The sequence below is a fragment of the Salvelinus alpinus genome, chromosome 13 (assembly GCF_045679555.1).
Source record: "Salvelinus alpinus chromosome 13, SLU_Salpinus.1, whole genome shotgun sequence".
NCBI classification, from domain to species: domain Eukaryota; kingdom Metazoa; phylum Chordata; class Actinopteri; order Salmoniformes; family Salmonidae; genus Salvelinus; species Salvelinus alpinus.
In genome coordinates this window covers 10,698,688-10,719,884 of record NC_092098.1, presented here as the reverse complement: position 1 = coordinate 10,719,884, position 21,197 = coordinate 10,698,688, and the positions used below count along the sequence as shown (strand labels likewise).

General features: G+C 41.5%; 2 protein-coding genes across 5 annotated transcripts; one reads left to right on the top strand and one right to left on the bottom strand.

The window, feature by feature from the left end:
- The first annotated feature begins 12,227 nt into the window (after window positions 1–12,227).
- Window positions 12,228–15,094, top strand: LOC139537041 (sialidase-3-like). Of its 3 annotated transcripts, none has more exons than XM_071337865.1 (3): window positions 12,228–12,428; window positions 12,644–12,892; window positions 13,003–15,094. In XM_071337865.1, the coding sequence occupies exons 2-3, from the start codon at window positions 12,662–12,664 to the stop codon at window positions 13,996–13,998; spliced, it is 1,227 nt and encodes a 408-aa protein (XP_071193966.1). In that variant the 5' UTR covers window positions 12,228–12,428; window positions 12,644–12,661; the 3' UTR covers window positions 13,999–15,094. The 3 variants fall into 3 exon arrangements, with proteins under 3 accessions (XP_071193966.1, XP_071193965.1, XP_071193967.1); XM_071337864.1 differs by having other exon boundaries at window positions 12,228–12,432; XM_071337866.1 differs by having other exon boundaries at window positions 12,229–12,428; window positions 12,737–12,892.
- Window positions 14,971–17,513, bottom strand: LOC139537042 (WD repeat-containing protein 73-like). Of its 2 annotated transcripts, none has more exons than XM_071337867.1 (8): window positions 17,388–17,513; window positions 17,066–17,133; window positions 16,872–16,957; window positions 16,680–16,768; window positions 16,531–16,598; window positions 16,182–16,346; window positions 15,687–16,055; window positions 14,971–15,535 (listed from the first exon to the last, which is right to left on the bottom strand). In XM_071337867.1, exons 1-8 carry the CDS (start codon window positions 17,447–17,449, stop codon window positions 15,297–15,299), a joined length of 1,146 nt encoding a protein of 381 aa, XP_071193968.1. In that variant the 5' UTR covers window positions 17,450–17,513; the 3' UTR covers window positions 14,971–15,296. The 2 variants fall into 2 exon arrangements, with proteins under 2 accessions (XP_071193968.1, XP_071193969.1); XM_071337868.1 differs by having other exon boundaries at window positions 16,872–16,942.
- Between the last annotated feature and the right edge of the window lie 3,684 nt (window positions 17,514–21,197).

The following is a 21,197-nucleotide window of genomic DNA, read 5'->3' as shown; positions in this document are numbered from 1 at the left end:
AATTGTTCAGAGTCTGTGCATTGCATTTGTACAGAATCATCATGACACACAAAGTTGATGCTATATCACATTGGTCCCTTGAAAGATGGACAGTTTTATAAACTCATTTATTAACACAGATGTTATTGATACCCAGCTGAATTACAAAAGTATTCCACAAGCCTGGGTGACAGCCCAGGAAATTTGCAAGATCCACTGTCAACCTCTTGTCAAGGTTGAATAAAGTTTAAACAGCTATTTGAATTAATATGACAGACTATCAAGGCAAACAAATGCATGATGTCATACATTACAGTTGTAATAGGCTAAAGAAACTCAATAAAAACGTTTTCCCTTCAGCCAAAAAATTATTTGAAGTTGATCATAATTTGTAGCTGATCAATAACTTGGAAGAAGAATGTTTGGTTAATTGTTTCATGTTCAAATTTGATAAAAGTAACAGTTTGTGAATCTCTACTTGTCTACTTCCGGATAGCGGTCCTCTCACACTCAATACGTGCTGCCTGCTCCACTGCTTTCATGTGAACCATCTTGTAGCCTACTTTTTCTTCATAGTCAGCAAAGTCAAAGCCTCTTCCTTGAAAAACACCCTTGCCCTCTAAGACGCTGGCTACAAAACAAACAGGATTACATATTCAACAAATACTATTACATACAATAGATATGCACTTCATGTAATTGATGAGGATAAAAATAGGTTTAGTAGACCTACCTACTTAGAGGGATTTCGCTGATTGTTGTCCTCTCCTTTATTTATATGAGCATCTCAACTATTTATCCTCTCTGCTGTATTGGTCTCAGATGATAGATTTCCAATCTGAGAATTAAAGATTGTTTTTTCATTATTAAATATGGATGACTGACATTACTTTTGAAGCAGATACCTCGTAACAGATCAAATCATGTGTTGACATTTTCATTAGGCACATCCTTCAATAGTTATTCACATAGCTCACCTTTTTTCCCCCTCTTCTATATGGTTTCTCTATGCAATCAAGATTAGGTTTGGGATTTCTTTAAACTTGGAGATTCTTGAGTGTTTGTTCCAACATTCTCATTATATATGTTCTATTCCTGTATGACACACATTTACATTACTTAAGGTACTGCAGTGTAGCATTGAAATTGCACAAAATTGCTTTGACTCGTAGAAAAACTAGACGTCAAGTAATCATAAAAGGGCTCTCACCAATGTTTGGCAACCAATAGCAATTTATAGCCTCTGAATTTTCCTGGAATATCATTTGACTCATTTTTCTCAAACTCTGACTTCTGTCGTCAGATAGCAGATGGTATTCAGATTCGTGTAAATCTGTAACCTGAGAACAAGTTAACTATTATGCTCATGCCACCACTGTACATAGGCATGTTAAACCACAAAGCAAATAACTATCCTCCTGAATATCATGAGACCATGAAAATCACCTGTGTCACAAATACAGGAGGTTAGTGACATCTTAATTGGGGAGGGCAGGCTCATGGTACTTGCTAGAACAGAATAGATGGAATGATATCAAATACTTCTAGCAAATGGTTGTGTTTGATACCATTCGTGCTGTTCTGCCATTATGAACCAGTGAAGGCTCCTCAGAGGAAGGGGAGGACCATCCTCAGTGAATTTCATAAAAATAGTAAACCACTGAGACAATAGTTGAACAGGTTAACAAATTAATTTTTTCAAAAATGAGTGAGTGTCACTTTTTCCCCCCTTAATTTGGCTAGTTTAGTTACTCAAACACCTGGATTTAACAGAGGTATGCTATGTTAACTAGCTGGCTATCCAACAAAACACTAGAACTCTAAGGTAAGCTTTTGGTTTTACAAATTGCCAATCTGCTTACTGACTGTACACTGTAACATTACAGCATGATTGTAGTGTGTTTACTAACACGTTAGTTCTATTACCTACGCTGACTAGGACGTTACTTTAGCTAATATGGGGACAACAATGTAGGCTGTGTGTAGCGGTTATGACATGATTTGGCTTGGAATGGTTCCCCCCCCCCACCTGGTCACATACAGCTGATGTGTTCATTGAAATCCACAAACGAAGGGGAAAGGTGAAAGGATGAGTACATAGAGGCGAGGAGGAATACAATGACGCTGCTATGAAAGTGAGCTTTGTTTATTCGTGATCAGGGGTTTATTCATTCCGACGATTCTGTTGAAAAACATTTCTTATACGGAAGCAAATACAATGGGGATTAAAAAAAACTTGAATTTGTCATATAGAAACGTGTTTGTAACTGTTGGACTAATGATTAAACCCTAGATAAGACAGCTGCAGGCAAGGCAGTATTGAATGTGTCACTAATATCAAATTACATAAACTAGGTTGTAGCAACATCATGGTGGGTATAGGGAACATTTGAGAATCATGTAATAGCCTAAACCCATCAATGTTACATTGAACTGGGTGATTAGAATATGACTGACATCCAACATGCTGTAAAAAAGGAAATGCTCATGGAAAAAAATTAATCTTCCTCCATCATAAACGGCACTGACCGCCTGTTATGAAAAGTTCTCCCCTCAGCAGCCACCACAAAGAATGACTCAATTTTGGAAGGTGTCATCTGATGACAACTGTGATCTTCAACATCTTTCATCGCCAGAGAGCCAGCAGCTTCGAAGAGCATCAATAAAGGCACCTTTGGAATTTATTTTTACCTAAAGAGAAAGATGTTCATCAATTAGTTTCAATAAACTGCTAGCTTGCCTGCCCCGGTCTGCTAACTGCTAGCCCCTGCTAACTGCTTGCTTGCTAACCCGGTCTGCTAACTTGCCAGCCCCGGTCTGCTAACGTGTTAGCGTCGGCCTGCTAACTGTCTGAATCACCGTGTCCCCAGTCAGCCCAACCACTCACTGGACCCATATGTTCACTTGGCTACGCATGCTTCTAATGTCAATATGCCTTACCCATTACTGTCCTGGTTAGTGGTTACTGTCTTATTTCACTGTAGAGCCGCTAGCCCTGCTCAATATGCCTTAACCAACCATGTAGTGCCGCCTATATATGCGATGACATCACCTGGTTTAAACATCTCTAGAGACTATATCTCTCATCATTACTCAATGCCTAGGTTTACCTCTAATGTACTCACATCCTACCTTACCTTTGTCTGTACACCATGTCTTCAATCTATGCTATTGTGCCCAGAAACCTGCTCCTTTTACTCTGTTCCGAACGTGCTAGACAGCCAGTTCGTAAAGCATTTAGTTGTACCCTTATCCTACTTCTCTGGTGATGTAGAGGTTAATCCAGGTCCTGCAGTGCCTAGCTCATCTCCCACTCCCCAGGTGCTCTCATTTGTTGACTTCTGTAACAGGAAAAGCCTTGGTTTCATGCATGTTAACATTGGAAGCCTACTCCCTAAGTTTGTTATACTCACCGTGTTAGCACTCTGCCAACCCGGATGTCTTAGCTGTGTCTGAATCCTGGCTTAGGAAAACCACCAAAAACCCTGAAATCTCCATCGCTAACTTTCACATTTTCCGCCAAGATAGAACTGCCAAAGGGGGCGGTGTTGCAATCTACTGCAAAGATAGAACTCTGCAGGCTGTCTTACTATCCAAGTCTGTACCAAAACAATTCGAGCTTCTACTTCTAAAAATTAACCTTTCCAGAAACAAGTCTCACTGTTGCCGCTTGCTATTGACCTCCCTCTGACCCCAGCTGTGCCCTCGATACCATATGTGAATTGATTGCCCCCCCCCATCTATCTTCTGAGCTCGTGCAACTAGGTGATCTAAACTGGGACATGCTTAACACCCAAGGCTATCCTACAATCCAAGCTTGATGCCCTCAATCTCACACAAATGATCAATGAACCTACCAGGTACAACTCCAAATCCATAAACACGGGCACCCTCAGATGTCATGCTAACTAACTCACCCTCCAAATACACCTCTGCTGTTATCAATCAAGATCTCAGCGATCACTGCCTCCGACCAAACCTCACTGTCAAACGCTCCCTAAAACACTTCTGCGAGCAGGCCTTTCTAATCGACCTGGCCGGGATATCCTAAAATGACATTGACCACATCCCGTCGGTAGATGATGCCTGGCTATTCTTTAAAAGTGCCTTCCTCACCATCTTAAATAAGCATGCCCCATGTAGAACTAGGAATAGATATAGACCTTGGTTCACTCCAGACCTGTCTGCCCTTGACCAGCACAAAAACATCCTGTGGCGTTCTGCATTAGCATCGAATAGCCCCTATGATATGCAAATTTTCAGGGAAGTTAGGAACAAATACACAGGCAGTTAGGAAAGCTAAGGCTAGCTTTTTCAAACAAATTTGCATCCTGTAATACTAACTCAAAAGTTCTGGGACACTAAAGTCCATGGAGAATAAGAGAACCTCCCAGCTGCACACTGCTCTGAGGCGAGGAAACACTGTCACCACCGATATATCCACTATAATTGAGAATTTCTATAAGCATTTCTCTACGGCTGGCCATGCTTTCCACCTGGCTACCCCGGTCAACTGCCCGGCACCCTCCACAGCAACCCGCCAAAGCCCCCACCATTTCTCCTTCACCCAAATAGCTGATGTTCTGAAAGAGCTGCAAAATCTGTACCCGCTTTCTAAAATTCTGCTGAAAATTGTTGCAACCCCTATTACTAGCCTGTTCAACCTCGTTCGTATCGTCTGAGATTGCCAAAGATTGGAAAGCTGCCACGGTCATCCCCCTCTTCAAAGGGGGAGACACTCTAGACCCAAACTGCTACAGACCTATATCTATCCTACCCTGTCTTTCTAAGGTCTTCGAAAGCCAAGTTAACAGATTACCGACCATTCCAAATCCCACCGTACCTTCTCCGCTATGCAATCTGGTTTCAGAGCTGGTCATGGGTGCACCTCAGCCATGCTCAAGGTCCTAAACGACATCATAACCGCCATCGATAAGAGACATTACTGTGCAGCCGTATTAAATCGACCTGGCCAAAGCTTACGACTGTCAATCACCAGATTTTTATTGACAGACTCGACAGCCTTGGTTTCTCAAATGATTGCCTCGCCTGGTTCACCACTACCTCTGATAGAGTTCAGTGTGTCAAATCGGGGGCCTGTTGTCCGGACCTCAGGCAGTCTCTATGGGGGTGCCACAAGGTTCAATCCTCGGGCCGACTCTTCTCTGTATACATCAATGATGTTGCTCTTGCTGCTGGCGATTCTCTGATACAACTCTACGCAGACGACACCATTCTGTATACTTCTGGCCCCTCTTTGGACACCGTTAACAAACCTCCAGACGGGCATCAATGCCATACAACTCTCCTTCAGTGGCCTCCAACTGCTCTTAAACGCAAGTAAAACTAAATGCATGCTCTTCAACCGATCACTGCCCGCAACTGTTCGCCCGTCCAGCATCACTACTCTGGACGGCTCTGACTTAGAATACGTGGACAACTACAAATACCTAGGTGTCTGGTTAGACTGTAAACTCTCCTTCCAGACTCACATTAAGCATCTCCAATCAAAATTTTAATCGGCTTCCTATATCACAACAAAGCATCCTTCACTCATGCTGCCAAACATACCCTCGTAAAACTGACCATCCTACCGATCCTCGACGGAGGCTATTTTATAGATGACATCAACACTCTGCTCAGCAAACTGGATGCAGTCTATCACAGTGTCATCCGTTTGGTCACCAAAGCCCCATACACTACCCACCATTGCGACCTGTACGCTCTCGTTGGTTGGCCCTCACTTCATACTCGCCGCCAAACCCACTGGCTACAGGTTATCTACAAGTCTCTGCTAGGTAAAGCCCCGCCTTCTCAGCTCACCATAGCAGCACGCGCTCCAGCAGGTATCTCACTGGTCACCCCCAAAGCCAATTCCTCCTTTGGTCATCTTTCCTTCCAGTTCTCTGCTGCCAATGACTGGAACTAACTGCAAAAATCACTGAAGCCTCATATCTCCCTCACTAGCTTTAAGCACCAGCTGTCAGAGCAGCTCACAGATCACTGCACCTGTACATATCCCATCTGTAAACAGCCCATCTATCTACCTCATTCCCATACTGTATTTATTTATCTTGCTCCTTTGCACCCCAGTATCTCTACTTGCACATTCATCTTCTGCACATCTACCATTCCAGTGTTTAATTGCTATATTGTAATTACTTCACCACCATGGCCTATTTATTGCCTTAACTCCCTTAGCTTACCTCATTTGCACTCACTGTATTATTGACTATGTTTTGTTTAGTCCATGTGTAACTCTGTGTTGTGTGTCGAATTGCTATGCTTTATCTTGGCCAGGTCACAGTTGCAAATGAGAACTTGTTCAACTAGCCTACCTGGTTAAATAAAGAAATAAATCAATTTTAAAAATTTTACCTGGTGAAATAAATCAATTTTAAAAGTGAGTCACTTAGACCAAAATGCAGTGTTTGAATAATATTGAAATGAAAACAGATTGTGCAGTCATATTTAACTTACCAGGTGAATGCAAAGCCAAAATGTGGATCATTTGTTTTGCATTTGAACCTTTCGTTTGGAATCAATACATAATATCAAAAGGGGATTTCACAACTTCTGGCATCAGTTTCCTAGACACAGATATCCTAGTCCTGGACAAAAAAGTATTTACAATGGCTATTCTCTATTGAGGATGGTTTTAGTCAAGGCTTAATCTGGGTCTTGGAAACCAGCCCCCGATGTCTTCTTGCACCCAATTCTAATACTCAGCCTTTCCTGGAGGAAGTAAGTCAACAATACAGGGTCACCTGGATGGAAATACAATGAATGATAAGCAAACATTTAAGTTAATAAAATCTGTGTTAATACTAGAATGGACTATTTTACAAAAGCTCAAATTCATAGCTAATAATGGCTTCACATAAGTATAGAGTTAGCATACCACTTCCCCTGTGTGGTCAGTGGGTGAGTGAATAACAAGCTCACCGAGCATAGGAAAACACAGCTACAGACACCAGTGCTTCTTCCTCAACAATCTGGAGGCAATAACGAGACTTCACTGACTCAGTACATAGTCTTCCCGAAATATATCTTGACGATGTACGTACCTTATTGTCAGCCACATTGAGGAAACAAAGCTCTGGTAGTAGCAAGCAGTACGCTCCATACAATTCCCCTCTGTCCTCAGCCCCAGTGTCAAGAAATGTGAGTGGGGGAATAGTTTTTGGATTGACCACACTCATCCTATAAGAGACAAAAACATGCCGAAAACAAGTAGTACGTGTTGGCTTTATAGAGCATGAAGTAGTAATAAAAGCAAATTGAGCAAAATCAACTTTATACAAGCCAGCTACGTTATTTTGACAATATAGTATACCAACCATTAATGTATTCAGTCTCCAACCCCTCAGAGACAGGAGGATTCCCGAAGTCCTGTTCATCACAATTTTGTTTGTGAGACACCTGCTGGTGTTGCAAATATCCCTTTTGTTGCAGGTTCCGCCATAACACCTTTACTTCAATCTTTTGTCTTGCCCGTTCACCCTCTGAATGGCACACATAGACAATCCATGTTCCAATTGTCTCAAGGCTTAAATATCCTTCTTTAACCTGTCTCCTCCCCTTCATCTACACTGATTGAAGTGGATCTAACAGGTGAAATCAATAAGGGATCATAGCATTCACCTGGTCAGTCTATGTCAGTGGTTCCCAACTCCAGTCCTTGAGTAACTCCAAAAGCACACATTTGTGTTGTAGCCCCAGACAAACGTACCTGATTCAACTCATTGAGGGCCTGATGATTAGTTGTCAAATTGAATCAGGTGTGCTTGTCTGGGGCTACAATGAAAATGTGTACTGTTGGGGATACTCGAGGACCGGAGTTGAGAAGCACCGTTCTATGTCATGGAAGAGCAGGTGTTCTTAATGTTTTGTTCACTCAGTGTATTACCACGGCAGTTTACAGATAGACAGGAATGCAGGTAGGTGTGCATTATGCACTGTAATGTACTACACTGTTTTCTTTCATTTACCATACTGTGGACAGGAATAATACTACGTTTTGAAACTATGACTGACCTTTTCAGGTTGGCAAGGCTTCTGAAGACACCAGGGGACAGCTTATTGTCATCTACTGTAGCATCAGCACCTCAAGAGTTTGAAATCGCATGCCATTATCCTTTGCCCTATTCAGTAGGAGTAAATATTAACATATTCCACATACTTCTAGAATTCAAAAAGTTACTTAAGTGTCTATTGTCCATCACTATTAGCAGGTATTCTGTTCAAAAGTGTATGATGAGAGCACTTGGTAAATTTCTCCTCTTTGTCATCCTATACTGCCACCCAGTGGAATGTAAGGTACTACACCATAAACTTTTACCAGATAACAAATCATAAGAGCCACATTTCTGAGCACTTGCACACCAGGAAGCCACTCATTTCATTCTAGTGATTAACCCCTGTTGAGCAGGAAGTTTTCATCTATGACTGAGGGAACTAGACCAGAAAACTGCACTTACCTACAGTTTAAAATCTACAATAAAAACCATGTGATTCCAATATGAACATGAACTCACAGCTGTGAGGGGTCATGGCGAGGGGCAGCCTTGTTGGGAGGAAAGGCCTGAAGCTGATTCCCGGTGAGATGAAAGACTTTCAGATAGAGAAGTAGACCAACGGACATCTCTAGACAGATTGTTGTAGGACAAATCTAACACCTGTGTCAAATGCAATACAGATCAAAAATAATGTCATTTGAATTGTAAGTTGCAAGAGCATCTGCTAAATGACTAAAATGTCAAATGTTAAAAATTGAAGGAAATCTCCCATGGGCAGATTCTGATGACCAAATTACGCAAGATTTTACTTCTGGATTAACAGATATTAAATTGAAGGTAATTCCATATCAATCCAAGTCATTCTAGCGATTTAATTACATCTGGCGTTAACAATAAATGTATATGCCTTTCCAATAGACTTTTGATGACATGTTGATTATGTGAGGACAGTGTATTGTAGAACCAGAGAGTCATTTTACCTCCAGGTGAGGGAAATCCTCAGCATTGAGTTTCACGTTGCAGAGGCCATTCAATGAAAGCTCAAGTTTCCCCAGGAAGGGGAATTTACCAAAAGGCTCTGAGACAGTCAGAAAGAAAACATGTTTTTTGTTACTTTTCTATTCTGTTCCAATTAAAATGTTTGTCTAGGAGGTTTAATGATAAAAACACATAATTATATGAGATGATACCTATGGTTAGACAGTTGGCGGTGACTTAAGCAACATTCTCCAAATCCAGTAAATCCTAATTTTTTGGGAGTGCTTTCTGTGATGGTGGGGCAAGCCAGCAGAAAATATGGAGCGTTGCGCCGTGATTGGCTCAGTGTTCTGTCACTCATGGGGACACTACGTCACCGCCAAGTCTAAGGGTAGAGCTAGAAGAATCTAGCCCCGTGGGTGCTGCCATAGAGTTACATTAGAAGTGCCCATCCAAGAAGAGTCAAGGTCATTGGCCACAGATAAAATTACGGCAAATCACGTTATATGTACAGCAGCTTTGATTGGACTGATCATGTCAACATCATACTTTCAAAATCTTAGCTAGCAGTCATCATCATGAATCAAGTCGACAATATACTGGCAAATCCTTTTTAATCCTTGTCATATGAAGAGAAATAATGAAGAGAAATTATAGATAAAACGTATCGTTGCTTATCGGCCATTGGACATAAACATTACACAACAAGTTGGAAATCGCAAATTCAACAATGAGTGGTTTGGAAGGAATCAGTGACAGTGGCTAACTGCAAGCATTGCAAAGCAATCATTAGCCTGGTATTCGGTGGAGTGGCTGTGTGGTCCCAAATCTGGGATTAAGGGTCTCTTTTCCAAGTTTGAAATGATAAACATTCAACATTGGCCATGCTGTCAATGAAGCATGATTTGTGCCGCGCTCAAAACAACTGTTAATTCTGAACTGCGAAAACTTGACTTCAGTGAGTTCAAGACAACTGGGAAGTCGGGAATAAACGAGCTCCGACTGGGAAAATACATTTTGAACGGTCATCCAACTCAGAAATGTAAATCCAGCCTCTTTCTAGAGCTACGACCTGAAGATCATGACGTCATCATGATTCAACAATGTTTTTTTTCCTGAGTTCCCAGTAGTTTTGAAAACATTTTTTTATGGTGCTGCATAAATTATGTAATATACCAGGGAGATATGTATACTGTAGCTAAGAAAGCAATATTAAGTGCATGTTGTGTAGTAAGATGTTAGTAGCCCATATGCCTCACCCTAATAATTTGGTCTATTTACCCCTCTTAATTTTGCCTACTTTTCTGACTTGGTGGTGCACATGTAGCCTATAACCTGTTTTAGAGAAATGTAATCATCGAAAATTGTAAGAGCTTTCGATAACGACACAGGGGGAGACCCAGATGCAAACACAGGAGGCAGATGCGTCAAGTCTCTGATATTTATTAGACAACAAGGGGCAGGCAAGAGGCAGGTCGAGGACAGGCAAAAGTTCATAAACCAGGTCAGAGTCCAAAGGGTACAGGGTGGCAGGCAGGCTCGAGTTCAGGGCAGGCTGAATGGTCAGGCAGGCGGGCTGTGTCAGGGCAGGCAAGAGGTCAGAACCGGGAGGACTAGAAAACAGAGACTAGGAAAAAACAGGAGTTTGGAAAAACACTCTGGTAAGCAAGACAAGACACACTGGCGACAGACAAACAGAGAACACAGGATTAAATACACTGGGAATAATGGGGAAGATGGATGACTCCTGGAGGGGGGTGGAGACAATCACAAAGACAGGTGAAACAGATCAGGGTGTGATACTTTCATTGTCTGCTTATGTAACAGGGTTATATTGGTGATTCCCCTTGACACTTTATTGTTAACCCAATGGGTTTTTGGTTTTAGTTTTGTCTTGCCTTCACCTACTCAACATGGCATCTTATTGGCTGGTTTGCGTAGCTTGCTTACGAGGGGGGATGTTTCAGTTAGAATCGTCCCCGTGAACAAGCACCAAACCAGCGGTAAGTTGTTGGTTGCAAAGCACTGTACTCAAAAGTGATTTTTATACTCCCAAGTGATGATTTAAATGTACAATTTATATCAATTTGTTTGTAAATGTTATTCGAACATCACACATAAGATGCAGTGTTTTTTTGGAGAATATTGGTTGTGCATTTTGTTGTAAAGAATTCCCGCCAGTACTAGCTAGCAGCTTACTGTGTCTGGTGGGGGGGTTCATATATTTTGTACAGTGCGTGAGTGCAGAGTTGGATGGTGAGCCGTGCATTGCATGACGTGCAATTCTGTGCTGTTCCTATCAGGTACATTGTTAAAGATATTATATTGTATATTGTAATTGTATTCTTTTGGTAACTATATGCCCAGTGAACAAGCACCAAACCAGCGTGCGTGAGTACAGAGTTGGATGGTGAGCCTGCATTGCATGACGTGCAATTTTGTGCTGTTCCTATCAGAATAAATCTCCATGACTGGTGCTACACGTTGGAGTTCGTGTCGGTGATTGATTGTACACAACGCAAGCAGAGTACTGTTACACTTATATACCCCCTTTGTTTATCCTAGGGTTCTGACTTGGTGTACAGGTAGAACACTGTAAGAACGGCCCATGTTCTGAATTCTGTAACTGTACATTTCAAAAGTGCTGAATAAATAGTTATATTGACTACGTCCGTCCTAGCTCGCTCATTAATGTCTTAATCGAAATTACGGGTTGCCTCTTAGCCGCTTGTCGTCCCCTTTATGTCATAGTTTGTACATCTCAATTGTCATTAGAAACCACATTTGTTTAAGCAAGTCAGTCATCAGCTATGTTTTTTTTAAACGGCAGTAAATGAGGCTGAATGAACTGTTTCGCTGCCAGGCAAGGCTCTGCTGAGAGCCAGGTGTAGCAGTGGTAAGATGTTGGGACTGCTGTTGGGACAGCTTTATGTAGGCCCTAACAATTTGTGGGCACCGTTTGTCAGCGTTATAGTGCAATTAATGTATTGTTTAGTGTTGTGTAGTGGCTTTGGCATGCATCCCACTTCCATCCCATACTAAAATCGCCACTGAGTAGGCAACCTATGTTTGTTGTGTGCTGTACTGTTTAAATATTTACACAACTTACTTTCCGATGTTACTTTCTCTCCCATAACTGTAACCAGCCATATATATAAATAAATAAATAATACCCTTTTCAGGATGTGGGAATTTGTAGGTATCCTAGCAACACGGCAACATTTGCAGTCTAGTACCACATTCCCGCCAGCGGTTAGCGGTATAGAATGATTTTGGTCTCTTTTGCGGCGCTACTGACTTCACACAGCACAAGCGACGAGCCAGCTATGCTTCTATTTCACGACACGCTTCCAAATTAGCGTACAAATTGTTTTAGAGATAGCTAGACTATGACCATTTTAACTTGGTCTCACGACACAACGGTGTGATTTGTAGCCTAAAAAGCCAGCTCCCGTAAGTATGTGTTTTGACTAATTTCGACGTTAGTACTAGCCTATCTTTTTTGCATGTTGTTTATTATTTTTCTTGAACGTCAGCTGTCGCGATATAAGAGCGTAACGTTAGCCGATTCAACTGAGAAACAGTGTTTTCATGTCCAGGCAGGGAATATTGTGAAATTTGGGTCTAAGGTGATTTGTCATGTGTGTAAGTAATCCCTCTGTTTGCAGGAACCAGGAAATTTAGCTATGGGGAATACCTCATCAAGGAGTTATTTTCCGGGAATCAAAATGCAACCTGCTAAAACGACTCTGTTCAAACAGGAGCAAACTGGGACGACATACAGAATCCCAGCTCTCATCTACCTAAAAGAGAGTCAGACATTCCTTGCCTTTGCAGAGAAGCGCTCTTCCCCCAGTGACAGTGATGCAAAAATGATTGTTATGAGGAGAGGCACACAACAAAATGGATCCACTCAGGTAAATGTCGACTTCAAATCTAAACACATCATAATACACAGTTGAAGGTTTTCATGTTTAATTTAGTTGAGTTACATTCTTACATTTTTTACTTTCACATTGTTCCCCAGTGGTCAGAATCCCGGGAGCTGTTATCAGCATGTTTACCAGACCACCGCACCATGAACCCCTGCCCGGTGTATGAAAAGAATACCAAGACTATATTCCTCTTTTTCATCTGCATTTTGGGGAACACTCCAGAGCACCATCAGATCTGGACAGGCAAGAATAAGGCCCACCTGTGTTACATCACCAGTAATGATGAGGGCCAGAGCTGGAGCCAGACAAAGGACTTGACAGAGAGTGTGATTGGCAAAACGGTCAGAAGGTGGGCTACATTTGCTGTGGGACCAGGCCATGGCATTCAAATGGAGAATGGAAGATTGATCATTCCTACCTATGCCTATTATATCCACTTCAAATGCTTCTCCTTCCCCTTCCCCTTCACGGTACAGCCACATGCTCTCTCAATATACAGTGACGACTTCGGTCAGACATGGCAAATGGGCAGGATGCTTCAAAGAAAGTCCTGTGAATGTGAGATGGCAGAGATCATAGACCACGAGGGCAGCAGTCACCTGTACTGCAACGCCCGCCATAGAGGTCACAGAGTGGAAGCTTTGAGTGAGAGCAGTGGGGTTTACTTTGACAAGCCCCGCTTGGCTCCAAGGTTAGTGGAGCCGTGCCATGGTGGTTGCCAAGGCAGTGTGATTGGCTTCCCTGCCCCTGAGCAAGGTGAAGAGGGCATGGGTGGTACCACATCATCACCAGTGACCTCAGACACGCAAACCTGGCTACTCTTCACCCACCCGACCAATAAGAGGACGAGGAAAGACTTGGGGGTGTATTTGAACCGTTCCCCACTGCACACGTCAGGTTGGGACCGGCCCTGGATCGTCCACAGTGGACCCAGTGGCTACTCAGACCTGGCCTACAGTGAGGACACTGAGCACTTTGCTTGCCTGATGGAATGTGGCGAGAATAGTGAGCTTGAACAGATTGCCTTTGTGTCTTTTCCCCTCAGTGATGTCATGCAGAGCGTTGACGAGAAAGGAAATACCTTCTAGTTTGTTGTTGGGTTATTATTTCAGTACTACACTCCAATTCCAATCAGATTCAGTGGTCAGTAGAGGCACACGATCGTCTTTATCCTCAATTTATATAAACAGAAGCAATCTGAAAATAATGAAACATGATCATTTATATCAAAGTTGTTTTGTGTAAAAAAGGCAACCGACACTACAATTTCTCAAAATGCGATCACAGTTAAATCAAATGTAATATAATATGTAGATGTGATCATTTTATGACGTCTGACTGTATGGACTGCAATGCATGCTGCCATCGGATGCTAATCTCTAAGCAGTGGTCTATTTAAATGGCATACTTTTACTTGCAGTTGTACAATGTAACTCTTTTCACCTCAATGTAGTCATGCAATTCCTTATGTTTGCCAAGCACATTTTCAAGACTACAACCACCTACAGGCCATGATCAGGCAACACCTCCTCAGGCGTTAATGTAAGTCATGCGCCCTATTGAATGAACAGACATCCCTGTATCATCAAGTGGTTGCTCATCTACTGTGACTCATCTGTTCAAACGGCATTGGCTTCCTAAACCCCACACCCCATTCTGGTCTTAAAGCACTTTCTATCTTATGTTGGACCGTTCACAAACAGTCCACATAGCACTGTAAATGTATGACTACTTCATTTTTTTGTTAAAAATGTATGCTGTTGTTCAGACTCTATGTAATGCACTGACAGTGAGCCTCTCTGTAGTGCCTGCTAATGCACAGGGGATAACTCCAATGTGCAAAATTTGTTGAATATGTTCCTTATCTCTAAATGATGCTACAATTAGTCCTGCCTCAACTACCTCCACATTACTCTCCTGCCTGCATCCTTGGCTATGCATAAAAACATCTTGTTAATCATTCATGTGAATGGCATGCAGAACAAAAAATATCTAACAAGCTGTGTTTCTTTTTGATTGACATAATATTGTGAGCGAAGAAAATGCGATGCAAGTGATACTGCCGTCCACCTTTAGGTTCATTGTCCAGGGTTTGTCTTATTTAGCAGGTACATGAAGAGATCAGTTTAATGAAAATGTTATAATCAAATGTCTCTTACAAAATATAATAGTACAAACTCAGAATACCTCTTCCATGCAAATGTGTGTACAGTATGGGAATAACAACTACTCATAAGAATGGGAAGATGAACAAGTGTCATTTTCACGTCATCTTATCACAAATAGCGCTTTACATATTCCTTACATAATGAAAAGAACATGTAGACTTCAGGCAAGGTCCAAAGCTGCATAATGATTAACATTGAGCTGTAAGTGTGTTTGAATGTCAACAGCTGGCAGTGGCTTTGTCGACCCAGTCCCATACATGCACAGACCCGTCTACAGCAGCAGAGAGGACAGTCCTGGGCCGACTTGGATGCCAAACATGAGTGGTGACCACAGCTAATGAAGTGTCAAACTGATCATCGGACATCATGTGACCTCGGTGGATAAAAAAAGGCTGGAATTCCATCAACTCTGGTCTCCAAGAGGCAGTGTCGTAGATTTGCACCATTCCATCAAAACCTAGAAGGGAAGACAAATTCAATGGATAAGTTCTGTATTACAAGAGCCTTCAATTGGAACATGTATTTAGAAAGCAAGAAATAACTTTGTACTATCCATAAGACATGAATGAATCACATAAAGCAGGATGAAGGCGTGACATTTTGCTCACCTGACACAGCCAGACAGTTGTCTAAAGCAGGTGCCCAAGTCACCTTCATGAAGTCATCACTGGTAGTTTTCCTCTGGACATGAAGCTGGGCTTGACACAAGGGGGCTCTCAGGTCCCTTAGATCAGACACAACCACTTGGCAGGCGGATGAGAGCCTTGCTACACTACAGGAGGATGGGTCTGATGAGGACAGGTCTGTCTTAACACCCATACACCAGTGGGCGCCCTCTCTCCCTCCAGCTGGGTTATTCTGAGGAGCGGAAGGCTTCCGTGTGTCCCCCACATACAGGTCGCCATTGCAGGCACAAGCGAGAAATACACTGCCACTCACAAATTGCAGGGAGCTTAGTAAATCTGGAATGTCTTTCCCTGAGATGGAAGGAAAAAAGATATCCGTGACTGTTATACACGTGTTTGTACACCAACATTATACTCTATTAGGCCATTAGAGTTGCCTGGAATGCTTCAGTGTCACTGTATAAAACAGGTTATTACCCAGAGAGTAGAGTGGCTTTCCTGACGTCAGCTCAGTCAGTTGAATATCGCTGATCTGAGAGCCATGAAGAACACATGGGCCTCCAGTTAACCCAGGGGCTATTTTGACACCGTTATCTGATGATGCACTCTTCAGTTGTAAAACTCCTGTCCTCTTTATGACATCTAGCATTTGAAGACAAATCACACAACAGAAATAAGATTTCAATGTGGGTAAGACCGATGCTGACTGGGGCCTAATCAGGTTGTAAATCATCATTTGAATGTGCAGTATAAAGTGGAGAGTAGATAGGTACTGCAGTCTTATTATACTGTAATACATAGAAAAGGAAACAGTAGATCTACTCACCACAATCGTCTCCTCCTAAGTCCCACACCTGGAGATTGGAGTTGAAGCCATCATTGGTAACGACACACCTTAACAAGAAACAACAGTTTGAAGATGAAAGCTCATGGCAACAAAAGGAAGTTACATAATCAATGGCTACTATGATATACCTTGTTCCTGGAATGTGTTTGAGGCAATGAATGGAGCCATCTGAGAAACCTCCATGGACAACTTTGAAATCTCGTTCTGCACAAAGACCCTGCCCACATTGAATAGACACATTGGTAGTCAGTGACATTTGCAATACATCATTGATGTCTTGAAACGTTTTGTTTCATGCTTTAATCATTTCAATCCATTACCTGATTATCATCAGCGAAAAGTTTCAGTGGCAACAGCAGCTCTAAAATTTCATTTTTATCCGAATTGTAACCTGCAACACATATAGCTGTGGGGTAAAGACAAAATGTCATTTAAACACAATCAATGTGGTTGGTTGGTTATAATCAAAACGTACTATAGCCTTGTAAAATGTGAAAATGATGAGTAGGCCTACTTTTTTCTGATGTCCATTCAATTGCTCTTGTAGGATGTTCAAGTTGATACTCGTGAATATGATTGTATCTGAAAGAGAACTACGCGTGTAAGGTGAGCTCGGTTTAGAGCAGGTGCATCACATTTAATAAGAAAAGCAGCAAGTATATACTGTTAGAGATATTCTAGTCTTATCTGCAACGTTGTAAAACATTGCGCCTGTGAATGTAACGTTACCCCTATTGTTTTCCCACAGAGACACGTGAAGCATGATTTAAGCAACTTAAATATATCAAGGAAGTCTCAACTCACTTTCACTATTTCACAAAATAATTCGTACTTACATTTTCAAAGACTCGATAAACCACTCATCAAATTCATCCTCAACCGAAGAGGTTTCACCCATCTCGTCCACCGCTAAACAACTTCTGTACCTCCGCCTGTATTTGTTTAGTAGCAGATAAGCAGCCGTGTTGCCACCTAGCGGATTGGAGTGTAGATCAGAGCAACTCTCTGTAATGTGCATACAGTCAAAGAGTGGGCCGTGTCCACCAACCAAAACATAAACAATGAAGCAAGTACATCCATCCCATTACATTTTCACATGCACATAGCACTTCATTTAATATTAAATATGACAACAAAAACATAAGATTGTTTTTACTGATGCTTTTGAATTATTTGTTACTTTTATTTCTTGTTTTTTTAGGTATTTTTCTTGAAAAAATAACTGCATTGTTGGTTAAGTGCTTGTAAGTAAACATTTCACTGTAAGGTCTACTTATTCGGCACATGAGACAAATAAGATAGGATTTGATTTAACAGGTTTGATTGTTCATTAGTTGAAATTCCTGGAAATCTTTACAGACTGTCGCTGTAAACCATAGTCAAAAGTAGTGGTTGATTAGGCGCTTGTCCCACTTGATGGCAAGTCAAGAAGTTGACTGTATGATGTGTCATGGTTGCAACGTTACACTTGGTTTAGAGCAGAAAGGTTAGCAGGTTAGCTATCTGCAGAGATACAGGTTAGATACAGGTTAGCTATCTGCAGAGATACAGGTTAGCAGGTTAGCTATCTGAAGAGATACAGATTAGCTATCTGAAGAGATACAGGTTAGTTACAGGTTAGCTATCTGAAGAGATACAGGTTAGCTATCTGCAGAGATACAGGTTAGTTACAGGTTAGCTATCTGAAGAGATACAGGTTAGCTATCTGCAGAGATACAGGTTAGTTACAGGTTAGCTATCTGCAGAGATAAGGCCATGAACAGTCATAACATGGAGGTAGGTTTGTTCTGCCAGTCAAAAAATATACGTATTTATGACTCACTTTCAAAGCAAAGCATCATTTAATTATCTGCCCATAATTTAATATTACTCTTTAATGTTAATTATTTTAATACACATCAAACAGTACAGTACTAAAGAGAAAACTATCCAAAGTTACACCGTGTTGTTCCAGAAAAGAGCATTCATGATTCTGTTAAACAACGTTCAACCCGACACAATTATTCTTAATTTCAAATAGAGCAGGGTATTTGTTAAAGTCTCTTTTCAAAAGAAAAAGTTTCAGTTTATCAAAATAAAGTACTACTAAATAACATCAGAAACCCACCCTGTTCACTCCCCCTAAATTTCTGGGCTAAACCAGCTGGTGTAAGGTCTGTGTGGTTTGCTGTGATATAACTGTGACGATAGAAAGCCTCATGTAAACAGATTTGTGGGGTTTACCCCATTGTGGTAGTGTCACGCTGTGCTGACTGAATAGCAGAGGTACAAAGATAGACTGATAGACGAAGAATACAAAGCAGTGCACAAAGCAGTGGCACTTGTTTACAGATAACATCCATGCCTTTAACCTCTACTGCACCAGGCTAGTCACAAGCCGTATCTGCCAGTGGTGTAAAGTACTTAAGTAAAAATACATTAAAGTACTACTTAAGTAGTTTTGGGGGTTATCTGTAATTTACTATTTATTTTTGCCAACTTTTACTTTTACTTCACTACATTCCTAAAGAAAATAATGTGCTTTATACTCCATACATTTTCCCTGACACCCAAAAGTACTTGTTACATTTTGAATGTAAAATGTAAAATGGTCCAATTCACACACTTATCAAGAGAACATCCCTGGTCATTCCTACTTCCTCTGATCTGGCGGACTCACTTAAGACATGCTTAGTTTGCAAATCATTTCTGAGTGTTGGAGTGTGCCCCAGGCTATGAATAAAAATAAATAAATAAATGGTGCCATCTGGTTTGCTTAATATAAGGAATTTGAAACAATTTATACTTTTACTTTTAACACTTAAGTATATTTTAGCAGTTCCATTGCTTTTCATACTTAAGTATATTTAAAACCAAATACTTTTCGACTTTTACTCAAGTAGTATTTTACTAGGTGACTCACTTTTACTTGAGTCATTTTCAATTAAGGTATCTTTACTTTTACTCAAGTATAGCAATTGAGAACTTTTTCCAGCGCTGATATTTTCAGTGATATCTACTAGTCCACAAATCAAATCAAATCAAATCAATTTTATTTATATAGCCCTTCGTACATCAGCTAATATCTCGAAGTGCTGTACAGAAACCCAGCCTAAAACCCCAAACAGCAAGCAATGCAGGTGTAGAAGCACGGTGGCTAGGAAAAACTCCCTAGAAAGGCCAAAACCTAGGAAGAAACCTAGAGAGGAACCAGGCTATGAGGGGTGGCCAGTCCTCTTCTGGCTGTGCCGGGTGGAGATTATAACAGAACATGGCCAAGATGTTCAAATGTTCATAACTGACCAGCATGGTCAATAATAATAATCACAGTAGTTATCGAGGGTGTTGCAAGTCAGCACCTCAAGAGTAAATGTCAGTTGGCTTTTCATAGCCGATCATTAAGAGTATCTCTACCGCTCCTGCGGTCTCTAGAGAGTTGAAAACAGCAGGTCTGGGACAGGTAGCACGTCCGGTGGACAGGTCAGGGTTCCATAGCCGCAGGCAGAACAGTTGAAACTGGAACAGCAGCAAGGCCAGGTGGACTGGGAACAGCAAGGAGTCATCATGCCCGGTAGTCCTGACGCATGGTCCTAGGGCTCAGGTCCTCCGAGAGAGAGAAAGAAAGAGAGAAGGAGAGAATTAGAGAGAGCATACTTAAATACACACAGGACACCGGATAAGACAGGAGAAGTACTCCAGATATAACAAACTGACCCTAGCCCCCCGACACATAAATTACTGCAGCATAAATACTGGAGGCTGAGACAGGAGGGGTCATGGATACATTTTTCTGCATCATTTTTGGACAGAAAATTTCAGATTTTTGCAATGTTACGTAGATGGAAAAATCTGTCCTTGAAACAGTCTTGATATGTTCGTCAAAAGAGAGATCAGGGTCCAGAGTAACGCCGAGGTCCTTCACAGTTTTATTTGAGACGACTTTACAACCATCAAGATTAATTGTCAGATTCAACAGAAGATCTCTTTGTTTCTTGGGACCTAGAACAAGCATCTCTGTTTTGTCCGAGTTTAAAAGTAGAAAGTTTGCAGCCATCCACTTCCTTATGTCTGAAACACAGGCTTCTAGCGAGGGCAATTTTGGGGCTTCACCGTGTTTCATTGAAATGTACAGCTGTGTGTCATCCGCATAGCAGTGAAAGTTAACATTATGTTTTCGAATGACATCCCCAAGAGGTAAAATATATAGTGAAAACAATAGTGGTCCTAAAACGGGGCCTTGAGGAACACCGAAATGTACAGTTGATTTGTCAGAGGGCAAACCATTCACAGAGACAAACTGATATCTTTCCGACAGATAAGATCTAAACCAGGCCAGAACTTGTCCGTGTAGACCAATTTGGGTGTCCAATCTCTCCAAAAGAATGTGGTGATCGATGGTATCAAAGGCAGCACTAAGGTCTAGTAGCACGAGGACAGATGCAGCGCCTCGGTCTGACGCCATTAAAAGGTCATTTACCACCTTCACAAGTGCAGTCTCAGTGCTATGACCATACAACCATAAGATGTTGTTACTAGTTAAAGCACTGAGTAGCTATCAATTAGAATTTCGTGGCAAGTTTTATATAATTTGGTGATGTATTACTATTTGTGAATTGGTCGCAATATATTTGTACTATACCGAACGGTGACCTGGTCCAAGATAGCAG